Source organism: Osmerus mordax, chromosome 4 (assembly GCF_038355195.1).
Source record: "Osmerus mordax isolate fOsmMor3 chromosome 4, fOsmMor3.pri, whole genome shotgun sequence".
Lineage (NCBI taxonomy): Eukaryota > Metazoa > Chordata > Actinopteri > Osmeriformes > Osmeridae > Osmerus > Osmerus mordax.
The window spans coordinates 6,111,172-6,123,737 of NC_090053.1; the positions used below are offsets into that span (position 1 = coordinate 6,111,172).

Consider the following 12,566-nt stretch of genomic DNA (forward strand, 5'->3'; position numbering starts at 1 on the left):
TAATACTCAATTAAGATTCTTTGGTTGTCTATCCTTCACCACCGGCCTGTCCTGGTAGCTGTCCAAGCCCCAGAAGGTCCTTATCCCAGAGCGCTACGTAGAGTCTGACCCCGATGAGCCTGTGAGCCAGGAGGAGATGGACCAACGGTCACGCAGAGCAGATCGCATCAAAAACATCCTGGCCAAATCCAGGTAACTTCTGGCATCAATGTACAAAACTTGAATCTTGGCCATTTTCTATGGAAGCATCAATAGCATCCATCAAAGTGTGTATGGAGTAACCAATGTGTTCAGGCCATTTTAGAATATCTTTGTAGAATGAGCAATAATTTATCGGTTTTCACAGCTTCTTTGCTTTATTCTATGATATACCATAGGCATGCAAGTATACATGATGCAATAGTTTTTTAATAATAGTAATTGTAATGTCATCACTCTTTAGGAGGATTGAAGCATTATTCAAATGAGTAAGGGTTCCAACAAATTCCAGCACCTCTGTATGTCGCTACAGGGACTATACCGTTGTTCTTATTGTGTAAAAACTAAACCAAGCGCAACCCAAAGTAGTTCAGAAACCAACTGGAACTGACTGTGCTGTCTACGTGTGTTGGGGTCAGTGTCCAGCATTTGCCACCATCTGGGGCGGGCGTGTCGCTGGACTTCACCGACCTGGACTCGGCCCTACAGCAGCAGGAGAGGATCATGAGTGTGTCCCATGCCCTAGCCTCCGAGGCTTCCCGCAAAAGCAAGGAAGTAACAGGTTAGCCATGGGTCACAAACGCATCAACGTCATGCTTACACACATGTACACGCACGTTTCCCATCATAGACACACCTGAATGTAACTAAAAAAAAGTATGATTCCTCCAGTAGAGTTTGCAGACTGGTTCTGCCTTATTTGATGTGTTACATTGGGAAAAGTGGCACCTTTCTACAGTATCCCTGAAATGCGCTCGTTGTTCCTGGTTGTGCAGATAACCATTTGATGTTGAGATGATGAACTGGTCTAGTCAAGGTATACTGCTCTTTAGGGTGACATGGGTTCAAGGTGTGGTGTAGCTACAACTTGTTATTTCTGTGGTGTGGTAAAGCTTGTTATTTCTGTGGTGTGTGTGTGTTATGGCTGAAGCTTGTTATCTCTGTGGTGTGTGTGTGGCATAGCTAAAGCTTGTAATGTAAGCCGTACTAGGCTCTTCTATGCTATTGTTAATGGCTGTATCTATTGTTTTAAGTGGCTGCTTTGCCAAAATTGGTTTATTTAGTTCATCAAGCAACTGTATGGATTTGATGTTTCAGAAACAAAAACGTATAAATGTTTCTTTCATTCTCATGTGTTTGTTTTGCCTCTATTTCAGCCAAGGCCGTGTCTGAACTTTAACCTCCAGAAGACTGTTGGCGTTGAAGGGCAAACCATCTTACACTAAACAATTTCAGCAATAACAGTAATTTCTGTAATGCTTTTGGCTGAACCTAGAATATGAAAATATTTTTAAAGAACCAAAAATGTGTACTGCATAAAGTATTTGATATTGTTTAATTCAATTAAGAGTTTTTATGCTTTTGCACTTTTATTGCATGTAGTATCATTTACAATTGTAGTGAAGAGCTATTGAATACCAGACATTGCTTGGCTGTGTTTCTGCAATGTGGTCTTTATTTCACGAATGAGAACACTAAAAGCAATAATATTTTTTAAACAGTAGACTGAAACTGCTATATGGAATGAATGAGTGAATCATATTTATTGTAACTATAATAAATTATAATTTTGCAACTAATTATATTTTTGTTGTTGCACAGCACTGCCATCTAAAGCTTTCAATAAATCAACATCTTTATGTGTATGTTGTAGTGTTGTATTATTTGAAATAAAATTTGTATCGTCTTTGAATCTGTTAAGAATATTCACTGTGTCACTGACTGCATCTAAAATGTTAGGATCTAACTGCATGTTGGCCTACATGCTAGAAGTGAGCTTAAGTATAGGATGAGTGTTGTGTTAATCCACGAGTGTTAAAACCTTTAGGATTTTATTATCAGTATCTACTGTTGGTCTTTTCCAGGTCTAGCCAATCCAATTCTGAAATATCTTTTAAATTCCATTACCTCGTGATATGAATACTTTTACTTGAATATGTAGATTCTTCATGGAACGTCCTTTCAAACGACTTATTTCTCAAATAAGTCTTTACTACCATACCTTATTCTGTGCCAACTAATGTATTTGACATCAGGCAAAAATCAGGCATTGTGATTTCACACTGGAAACAAATTATTAATGATATAATGATGACCATTTTCATTAAATTTAAAATCAAAATTGATTCAGCCCACCCCAGGGTGAACTTTGATTTATTAATAATACATTTGCAGACAATGCATAAGAACATAACATTTACTATACTTATGGTTGAACTCAGACTGTAAAATAGCTCCAGTTCTGCCCACATGACATAATCAGTAGAAGACAGAGCCATTACTAAATGTTTCTGCTTATATAGGAAGTTAAAACATGAGTTTTACCACTTTTACTCCTTAGAATCAAACTGATCGGACTGTTTGTTGGACCAAAGACTACTACCAAAAAATAAATCTTAGGACCACAAAACTACTGGTACTCTCCCGGGTGAGTACTCCAAACAAAAAGATAACTTATGTACAAATTGGTGGTTCAAGTTTACAAAAAGAATCAGTCTACACTCACAAGTCATTATGATGATTTGACGTGTTTCTTGTCCATTTTTGGACTGTCTCTGGCACTAGACTCGGCCTGTTCTGTCACTCTGCCCTCTGGTATCTGCGGTGTTGAGTCCTGGGATTCCTGTGGTTCCGACTCAGGGCTCCCTGGGCTATTGGGACTGGCTGCTTTCTCTGATTCTACTGCTGTGCTGCTGTCTGAGGGTGGTGAAGGAAGGGGTTCAGGCTATCGAGAGAGAGAGACAGAGAGAGACAGAGATTATGTACACAATAAGAAGACAGTAACTAATCTGAATGTAGAATGTGTTTTCGCCCTGGATGCATGTTTAGAGAGTTATTGTAGAGGTCATAAACATGTAAATGTCTCTTGAACATAACATTTGGAGACACCTAGAGTGATCTGTTGACATAAAAGTTAAAATGCTGTAAAAAAAAAACGAAGTAAAGGGTGGGCCCTCACCTCACTAAAGCCCAGGCCACAGTGTCGGCGGTCTCTCCCAGATAGCTTCCCGTCCAAACCCTGCTGGTACTGCAGCTCTAACTCAGAGTTCATCCTCTTGTCCTCCACGCCTGCAGAGGCAAAACTAGTCACCCGCCAGACACATATACCCAACACAGTGCTATCCATCAGGTGACAGATAGACCTGTATTGAATATTGTGAGAGGGTACCCCCAGTTATTAAGGTTATATTATCGTATGAATGCACACTTAAGTGAGTAGACAGCCGACCCATATATGCATTTGAACCATACAGTCGAACACTCAAACATAATTTACAAGTGCATTGCTTTATCTGTACAGAAAAAGGGAAAATATCTGGATCTACTTTAGGCAAAACAAGCTATCATACTAAACTGACATCAAATCACGCTACCTGACACATCTCTATAGCTGTCAGCATAATGGCATGAGCTGTGCCTTGCAAGCAACCTGTCATTACATTACATATCCCTACTTTTCTACAGTCCACTCTGAAGTAAGTTCTGATTCAGTGAGTGCCATATCAGGTTCTACCGATTAAATGTCCTCACCACTGCGGACATGAGACGTCGACTTGTGGTCTCCGATGACCAGGCGTCCAGTGTGTTCTTTCTAGAAGAGGAGAGGTGTGTGTTATTTTGTGTTTACCACTATTACTTAAGTGTCCTCTTTCACAATAGAATTGAGACATTTTCAACTTAACAAAAATGTTGGATGTATCAGAAATCATTTGAAAATCTTTGATCCAGGCCATTGGAATGATGCCTTAAAGATGTGTTCAATTATACCATGTGTAATGTTGGTTTAATAAACACTTTTTCTGGAATGGAGTCAAGACATTTGCGGTCATGACTATATTTCTAAGACTACAGATTTGAAGACTTTTTTTTACTGTCAGGGTGTTTGGTGTGGTTTAGGACACATCTCTGGACAGGTCAGGAAGCATCTCTGCTTGTACTTAGACTGTCTCTGACGGGCACGAGCAACGATGTGGCTTGATCTGGGATTTTGGTCTGAGACCTCCAAAATGTGTCAGACACAGGAAAATCTGAGAAAAGAAACATGGTGTGCACTTTGCATTAGTTTGACAAACCTTGCCAGCACCCATCAACCGCAAAAACTTCTGCTTCCTCTCATTGCTCCCAAGGTCTGCAGCCTCCCACTGAGTGGAGCCAACCTGTAAGTGGATCGACGTTAGTGAGGCTTGTCAGGCAATGTGGAACACTGAAGTTAAATCTATTTAACGGTGCAACTACCTCAATTCATAGAGTAACATTTTATAAGGCTATTGTTTTTAGCCTACAGTGCCATGATGGTTCGGTTCCAAAACAGTGTGTTTAAATTACTGTAGATGACTAAAAGTGATTGTGATCTTTGACGATCTTAAAATATACGTCTCCAACAACATCTGATTTAAACCGTGTCAAACGTGAGGCTCAAAAACCCAAAGTTGACCAGTAATATCATGAATACGAGTTTATACTCGCTAGATAACACTCCTAGTTGACATTTGATTTAATTATCAGAAGAATATAGTTAAGTGCCTACCCTCACCGTAAATAAATACGAATATTTAACACAGTAAACTCCACCATAAAGCCATGAGAGATGATTCTAGCGTCACTGAAGAGGCTAACGTGCCCCGCTAGTGCTAGCTGGAGAGCACTACTGTACTAACATGGTAACTAAACGACTCGAAGATCAGCAACATACATACATAGCTTATCGTCCACAACGTTTACTAGCTACATTACTGTGGTAATTTTTTTTTACAACAGTAGCTACCTCATCCGTAGATGCAGGTCTCTTTGTCCCATGCCTATTCTCTGTTGAACTCATTTTAAAACACGGGTTAGCTAAGTGTTCTTCAATGTAGCAACTAACATCACAGGGTCGTGAACAACAGCTAGCAAGTAGTTAGTGCCAGTAATGTTGTTGTAAATCGTCACGTCCGGTTGTGATTGCACAGTTCCACTTTCACAATAAAGGTTCTCAGAATAAAGTCCTCTGAATGAATTCTAAATTCAAAACGTAGAAATTAAGGCGAGATGGGCCATGTGATTGTTAATAACATTTTGAAGTAAGAAAGTCGTAACAAGAAGGTTTGAGGTTAATATTATAGCGCTAGCTAAAAGCATGATTGGCTCATTCAATCTCATTTGTTTACCATTGAAAAGGTCTTGGAGACATTTGCTGCCTCTTGGTGACTCTTTACCACATGGTGGCGCAAGAGACGTAAATTCAATGAACAATCCCTTCCGTCCAACCCGTTGAACGCTGTATGCTGAGCCAATGGCTCTGGTTATAGGGTTACCCCGATACGTTTCAAATCTCAACACATAATACAGAACAAATAGCCTTATAAACAATACGCACTCGTTGCTAAAATGCGAGAGAGCATTTTCACTGGCGAGAAACCTATTTGCCAAATGTCAGATTAAAGTTGAAAACCAAATATAATTTGATTAAATGGTTAGCGTCACAGTATCCTAATTATCTGTTTTACACTTGACAAATTATGCACAAAATATATAATAATCTTAATTTCTTAGTATTTTATTATGCCAAATAAACCTAACCTACAGATTAAGATAAGGTCTGGAAACGTGTACCTTACTTACGTTAATTTAGTAGGCTGTATGAAAGAACTACAAAATAAATGACTATCCTATAATTTAAATAGCTCAGGTCAATTTGGAATTGTAAAATTATCAAACCCATGTTATTTGCATAGTATTGTGTGAAGAAAAAACATTAGCCTAGGCCTTAAACGGTGTAATTTGTATTCAAACTCAATCAACTATTTTTTGGTCTAAACAGTTTAATTCTCCCATTGCAAAAATATATAAAATGACATACAAAAACATACAAAATGTAAACATCAGCAATTGTGTATAAGTTCCAAGAACGAAATACGAGGTCAAGGTAAAGAAGCCGCAGAAGTCGCAGTCTTTATTTGGTTGGGATTTCTATTTAAGCGTTTTAACCAATTAAGGAATCACAGAATATCACTATGGCCTTTCAGTGTACGGCCGCTCTAAATCTTGATGTAGAAGTTCAATGTCATATAGGCTACTTGACAGTTTTTCAACACACATATATTGCTCTCTCTCTCTCTCTCTCTCTCTCTCTCTCTCTCTCTCTCTCTCTCTCTCTCTCTCTCTCTCTTCTCTACCTCTCTCTTTCACACACTCTTTCACAACAAGCTTTCATTCTCAGTCTCTACTTTGGGAGGGGTTCTCCTGCGCTCGACTCTCCCTACCCGTACACACTTATCCTTGGACACACTGCTTTCAGCTGTTGTTGCAGGTCGGAAATGCTTAGAACACTTAAGCCATGACTGCTAAAGTTGATTGCCAAGACTGACAACTGAGACCATTGTCTTTTCTTTGTTTCTTTGGAGAAAACAAGTCGTTATTCCATTTAATTACCAAAACTGCACTTTACGCACGGGAATTTGTAATCTCACGAAATGACTCACACATCTTCAACAGATGCAGAATATTGACTGATATTGGTAACGTAAAGGGCCATACCCAGACATTGGATGTATCCAGGTAAGTTTAGCTTTTTAGCTTTTTCTGTTTTATTGTAAATAATTATAGTCAAATCAACATACAAAATTGTTTGTTAGTTGTTGCCAAACGCTTTTTTAATTAAGTGGTTTTGTTAATTATTTCACCCAAGAAAGTAAAGGTTGTTGACTTTCAGACAAGTTGATTTGCAGGTCCCACTGTCTACTTTTGGCTACTATAGGGCAATGTCTTGTTTGGCCACATAGTGGTACTATTTATTAAAAGCGACGTGCGCTTTGCTGGCTACCTCAAGTGGGAATGCCAAACCTTAGTTCAGAGTTGGCTCACGGTTTGTGAGAGAGACCGGTGAGTGCAAATGTGCAAATTAGTTTTCATAATGCAGAATTTCAAATGAAGTGGAATATGGAAATATTGTTGTCTGCGGAGCAAGGGAAGTTTTTTTCACAAGTTAAACTTTCTCTCGGGTCACGGAAACCGACCCTTAAAGAATGCGTGAGTCATAAATTAAAATAGACCTAAGACTTCATTCTAAAAGTGATCCATTGAAGACAATACCAGAGAAACAAGACATTGGTACCAGCTGACACGGTGCTACACGAAGTAAGTTTTTTGAATTGTAGCCTAACCGGAATATTTTTTACATGTTAAATGTTGCCTATATTTCAACGTAAATGAGTTTACTCAACCTGCACCTTGCATTGGACTATTCCTTACAATATAAAGTGAGAAAGTCTTCTTTCACAGATTTGAAGGGAGGGTAGCATGTTAAAACTAATTCAGGGAGGAATAATACAAGACAAGCTTCGAATTGATGTGTTCCTTTAGTTCACAACGAAATGTGTGTCGTTGTTGAGGTATATAAATGGTCCAATTCGAATAAAATAGTTTTCTAACAGGCAGTAGAGTGTGTACGTTTTTGTAGGACTGTTGAGTGAAAAGTGAAAGTTTTGTTTGGGGTCATGGTGAGGATTCGTTGTGTGATGTAAAACGACAATTTAGCCCTTACAGGGTATTGGAGGACAAGGCTCACAGAAGCCATAGCTTTTCTGGAATAGGCAGATAAACTCACACGTAAGGGTGTTCCCCCAAATTTAGTCGCATTAAATGTCTCAGATAACGTTCACAGAGGAGCTGCACGCGCGGCGATAACGTCTGGATAGAGTCCCTGCACGCACGAAAGAATGCACGTGCCAGGGTGTGATGTTTAAAAACCACCAAAGAGGAAATGTCGATAAAAACAATATCCGGATAATTGCCACACTGACTCTACTTGATGTCTCAATAGTTGACCTTTATGGCATTGAACAGCTCCCAGGTCGCCTGTCACAAGTAACGATTACGTACGCCACTTTTCCTCGAAATAATTGACCTAATCTATTCAACATCTGTTGTTTTACTGTCCATGAGATAGGGCAATTAACAAACAATTCATCCACGTTCAAACTGTTTCGCACGCTTTCTTTTACTCAGTTTAGTTGTCTGACTAAAACTGAGCAATTTTAGAGACCATTCCTGTTGTAGGCGAAAGTGTCTGAAAAACAATCCAACGGCGGGACTCCTCCACGGGAGTGAAGTTGATCTCGCATGGCATTTTGTTTTGAGCAGGTGCTGTGTGTTGAAGTTCCCTCATAAGGTAAAGTGGCATTAGAGTGTCGTTCACGTCCAAATGGCAGACTTATAAATAGGCTGCCAATTCAGCACATTGTCCCGGGACGGCAGTTATACATGGTTGTGCTATCCACTGTCTGGGAAACCCTATCGCGGCGGTCGGACCTGTAGCTGGGTGCCTAGATTGAGGCTGACAAGTGGTACAACATTACAACATTGGTCGTTCTGATCCGTTTACCAGCCGTCACTGAAACGTTCAGTGCACAATGTTCTCCTCATATTTCTGATTTAGCCTAGTTCTTGTTCCCTTGCCTTAACGCAAGGCATAGGTTTATTTCAAAATATAATTGTTGTTTTTAAACGCAAGTTCAAGTGGAATTTATCCATGTTGTCTATGTATTTAAAAAACTATTTTCGTCATGAATAACGATTAGGCTAAACATTTAAACAATTTCTGCTAAATCAGGGCAACTTTGTTGAATTTTGTTTGAGATGTTTGATGAGAAACGACTGTATGTATAGACAGTTGTACCCTCGTTTGACACTGCAGAACAATTGGGGACAACAGTTGCAAGAGACCCACGGGTGAAGGTCTTTGACAGCTGAGAAAGAGAGAGTGGGGGAGAAGGAAAGGGCCAGAGGGGTAAATAAATAAATAAATAAAGGATATAGAGACTGGCGTTAAAGAAAGAAAAAGACAAAATGTTATGGGATTAGAAAGTGGAAACTAGCTCCACAATATCAATATTTTATACTTTTTTATTTTATACATTACATGTCAGCAGATATATTTTCAAAATCCAATTTGTGATATCATTCAAGTGCAGTTAATGATGTATTTCTTTGATAGATTGTTGATAGATTTTCATATAACGGTAATAGTAATAAATAAAATCATAATCTTTTGTGTTTAGCTTGGTTTATTGATAAGATTGTGCTCAAGACCAAAAAAATTGGCACATTGGGTAAATGATTCCGGCCTCTTGATTCTGTGGCAAGGTGGTTATTCAAACAACGTGCACCATTTTTATAGGTTGTACCAAACCCAGAAGTCCTAATTATTTTTTGTTTAGCTCTTTGAAAAGACACCAGCACCCACATTTGCAATGTGTTGCGCAAACAGAAATTAAAACATTCAGCTTTAAGTATTTCTTCCCATTCTGTAAGTGCACGTTAGCCAGCCTATACTTATGTGCCGCTCAACGGCACACCCAAATTGCAGTCTTGCTGCTGAAACATAAAAGGTTGTAGACAATAGTGAATGAGCGCTTCAAATGCAGTGACAGAAGCCTATACGTTTCCTAACCACAATGCAAGTTTTGTAGGAAAGAGTTGGAGGTAGTGGTGGTTGGATGTGTGTGTGTGTGTGTGTGTGAGTGAGTGTGTGTGTGTGTGTGAGTGTGCAGGAAACCTCATATAAACAGATCTACCCATTTACTACCATAACCTTGGAGTCAGAATTTCCCATTTAGCCAAAACGGAATATAGGGAACCCACTTCCATTCTCTCCTTACTCTGTCATTGGCTGTAATGACCTCTCCTTTTTGTAGGGAATGCTTACAGCACCTGCTACCCACTATCCAATTATAACAGACTGAATAGGATCTTACCTGGCACACCAGTAATAACGAAGACCCAAACTGTGCTTCTGTCTTGCCTCGCCAGATCCACTTAAGAAAGGATGTGTGTGCTCTCTTCTAATCATAAAACATTGTTCCTACTTTTGCCTGGTTCAAACACACACTTCTCACACCAAAGCCAAATAGATAATTGCTAGTCAGCCCGACTCCAGCTTTAATTTAAAAAAATCATCGACTTAAACAATTCATTTGTTTCTGAACACAACCTCCAAATCAACACAATTAGTTCTGTCACAAAGGAAATGGTTGCTGATATTGTTTTTAACCTAACAGTTACATACAGTAAATAATGTTGAACTAGTTATGAGGAAATATAATTCTAAATTGCTGATACAAGTGGTCTAATCTTTATTGTCCTTAAATCACTTGTTCTTTCCCTTTGTAGTTTTAAGCTCTTGAGTCACTCAAACGCCCCACTAAACCCACTCTGCATCCTCTATTACAAACAGCTTGAATAGGCTGCTGATATTCAGATGCTGTATGCAAAACAGATCTATGTCACATTGTTATGTTCATCTGTGCCCTATCTGGAACTCCCATCATTGTGACTTTCTTAGTGTGGCTTCAAGTGGAAATTTCCGTAAAATACATCGTTTCAGGCTTGAGCTTAATTTATCAGGCTTGACTAACATCTAAACCCACAAGGTACAGCCAAGAAGACATCAAGTCCTGGAAAAAAGCGTTCTTTGGATTTAGTCTTGCTTCTGGACTTAATCTATTGATGTAAATTGTTTTTGCATGACCAATGGGAGCTTTATCTTTAGGATAGTGGGAGGGGCAAGGTGACCGACACTTGAAGTAAATACTAAGCATTCAACCAAAATAGAGCCACTGTTTTGTATTTAAGCAGCAAATACGTTATCTTCTAAACTGGTCTTGAATAATTATAAAATATTTGTCAACCAGTCAGCTAACCATTTTTGTTTTGATCCCTCTATTTTGATATTGTATATGCATCCGAGATTTGTGAGCATGGTACCAGTGAATGCATGTACCCAATTGATTTAACCGTCATTTCTTCTTGTGTTAGGTTCCAGAATGGAACATTTCGTTGCAACCTGAGCTAAGCAGGTTACAACATGTGATGACTACGAAATAGTCCATGAACAGTATGATCAAACAGTCTAAATTTGCGTTGACAAGCAAATCTGAATTTCTGATGGAAAGCTTGCAAAATATGATGGCTCCTGTCGAACTACAGTTTAATGGGATTGAAATGGAAAACAAATCACAACAAAGTAAAACTTTACTTTCTCTGTTCTGTATCAGACAAGAAAAACAACCTACCATCATGAACACAAGTCTGCCATAGAGGAAAGCTGTAAGTTCCCATATCAAGTAACCAAACACAGTCTAGCTTTTGTTAGACCAGACTCTCACCAATTTCATTATGTTCATTCAGCACTGTGAATGGAAACCAGACATACCTAACAAAGAGTAGAAAAGTGTTGATATTATGTCTGTCTGTACTCTATAGTGTTCAGGTGGATACACACCTGAATTATTTAAGTTAACAGTTGAGTACAGTATAGATATGTAATTACTTTTGAAGATACAATGATGTCTCTACAAAGCAATCATTTGTGGTAAAAAACAACAACAATGATTGCCTAGATTGGGTTAGTGGGTGAAACAAATATGCTCCATTGGTCTGTCTAGATAAGCTCTATGCTGTTTGTCTGTAGTGTAATTGCATAATTGGAATGGGATTGAAGAAGAGAAATGTGCTGAAATGTTGTGGGGATAGTTGCTGGTTTTGCCTACCATGAAACTCCTATGTTTCTCTAACCACCTGACAGAGGTGCTGAAATGGGCACACTTCATCCAGAAACAATCCTATATGCTACTGTGTTTAGGCAGTCAGTACACACACATGCATACGTATTGTAGACTGTATACACAGAGTAAAGAACTATGTGAAAGAGGATGCTATGTTTTACAAATGTGAACGTGGTGTGTCATATTTAGTTTTTCCCCCTCGGTCCTTCCAAAAAAAGTGCCTATTTTCTATACCACAGGGCCACAATACACAATGTGTGAAGTAGAGAGGGAAGGGGACATAGGTGGTTGGGGTGGGCGAGGTCTCCAAAACTGCCGTGTGGCCAGGAAATCAGGGGAAAAGAGGCGCAGGTCCCACCCACTGTGCCCTTTAGCTGAGAGCCGATTGGTTGTTGGCCAGCTGTTGAAGGGTGTATGAGGTTTCCAGAGTGAAGAGAAGTCTTTAATTAAACTGTTGTCTTTATGAGGTGGTGGCGAGAGACTTGTACTGTAGAATGACGGTTCTGAGGTGACAGAGAGAGGTTGAGAGATAGAGAGAAATAGAGAATCACAGATGCAGGGATACCAGTAGAAAAACTGTATTTAGATTGACATGCCTGAAATCGCCTCCATGTGAGGTGCATTGCATCATTATTTGGTGTGACCGGGTATTCCCATGCCTATAGAGATCATGGGACACTGTTCAATGGCCAGGAATAGCTGTATCTAAAACCCCAATTAGAGTGCGTGTTTTTTTCATGCCTGTTTGTATCCAGTACACATGTACAGTTCTGTTTAATCCGGATTTCTATTTGTTGCTGAGAGGCAACAAGTTGAACAAGTTGT

At 39.2% G+C, this 12,566-nt stretch overlaps 3 protein-coding genes across 15 annotated transcripts in view; 2 read left to right on the forward strand and 1 right to left on the reverse strand.

The window, feature by feature from the left end:
- The window catches only part of plekha7a (pleckstrin homology domain containing, family A member 7a), a 60,449-nt gene extending 58,560 nt beyond the window's left edge, over nucleotides 1-1,889 (forward strand). For 2 of the 7 annotated variants that reach the window (XR_010876554.1, XR_010876551.1), the window contains exons 25-28: nucleotides 59-192; nucleotides 618-760; nucleotides 874-1,015; nucleotides 1,356-1,861. Coding sequence is in view for 2 of the 7 variants with exons in the window: in XM_067234404.1 (XP_067090505.1) it covers nucleotides 59-192; nucleotides 618-760; nucleotides 975-997 (300 nt within the window). In the remaining 5 variants the exon portion in view is untranslated. Of the gene's footprint in view, nucleotides 1-58; nucleotides 193-617; nucleotides 761-873; nucleotides 1,016-1,355 lie in introns of all 7 variants that reach the window. The other 5 variants (XR_010876552.1, XR_010876553.1, XR_010876555.1 and 2 more) reach the window with 4 other exon arrangements.
- Nucleotides 1,890-2,581: 692 nt separating this feature from the next.
- On the reverse strand, nucleotides 2,582-5,090 carry c4h11orf58 (chromosome 4 C11orf58 homolog). The gene is made up of 5 exons (XM_067235105.1): nucleotides 4,964-5,090; nucleotides 4,272-4,355; nucleotides 3,730-3,790; nucleotides 3,158-3,267; nucleotides 2,582-2,923 (listed from the first exon to the last, which is right to left on the reverse strand). Exons 1-5 carry the CDS (start codon nucleotides 5,015-5,017, stop codon nucleotides 2,711-2,713), a joined length of 522 nt encoding a protein of 173 aa, XP_067091206.1. The 5' UTR covers nucleotides 5,018-5,090; the 3' UTR covers nucleotides 2,582-2,710.
- A 1,356-nt stretch (nucleotides 5,091-6,446) lies between these two features.
- Nucleotides 6,447-12,566, forward strand: part of LOC136941433 (transcription factor SOX-6-like) — a 68,968-nt gene continuing 62,848 nt past the window's right edge. For 3 of the 7 annotated variants that reach the window (XM_067233891.1, XM_067233893.1, XM_067233894.1), the window contains exon 1: nucleotides 7,022-7,314. The gene's annotated coding sequence lies outside the window, so the exon portion shown is untranslated. Of the gene's footprint in view, nucleotides 6,488-6,672; nucleotides 6,736-6,990; nucleotides 7,315-12,566 lie in introns of those variants that run through there. The other 4 variants (XM_067233897.1, XM_067233899.1, XM_067233892.1 and 1 more) reach the window with 3 other exon arrangements.

What these genes read in the sequence shown, in the direction of transcription:
- c4h11orf58 (XM_067235105.1), bottom strand. Translation starts at nt 5,017, where the DNA reads ATGAGTTCAACAGAGAATAGGCATGGGACAAAGAGACCTGCATCTACG. An exon ending in GACGTCTCATGTCCGCAGTG is followed by an intron (nt 3,268 to 3,729) that starts GTGAGGACATTT and finishes TTGCCTCTGCAG; the next exon opens with GCGTGGAGGACAAGAGGATG. An exon ending in GTGGCCTGGGCTTTAGTGAG is followed by an intron (nt 2,924 to 3,157) that starts GTGAGGGCCCAC and finishes CTCTCTCGATAG; the next exon opens with CCTGAACCCCTTCCTTCACC.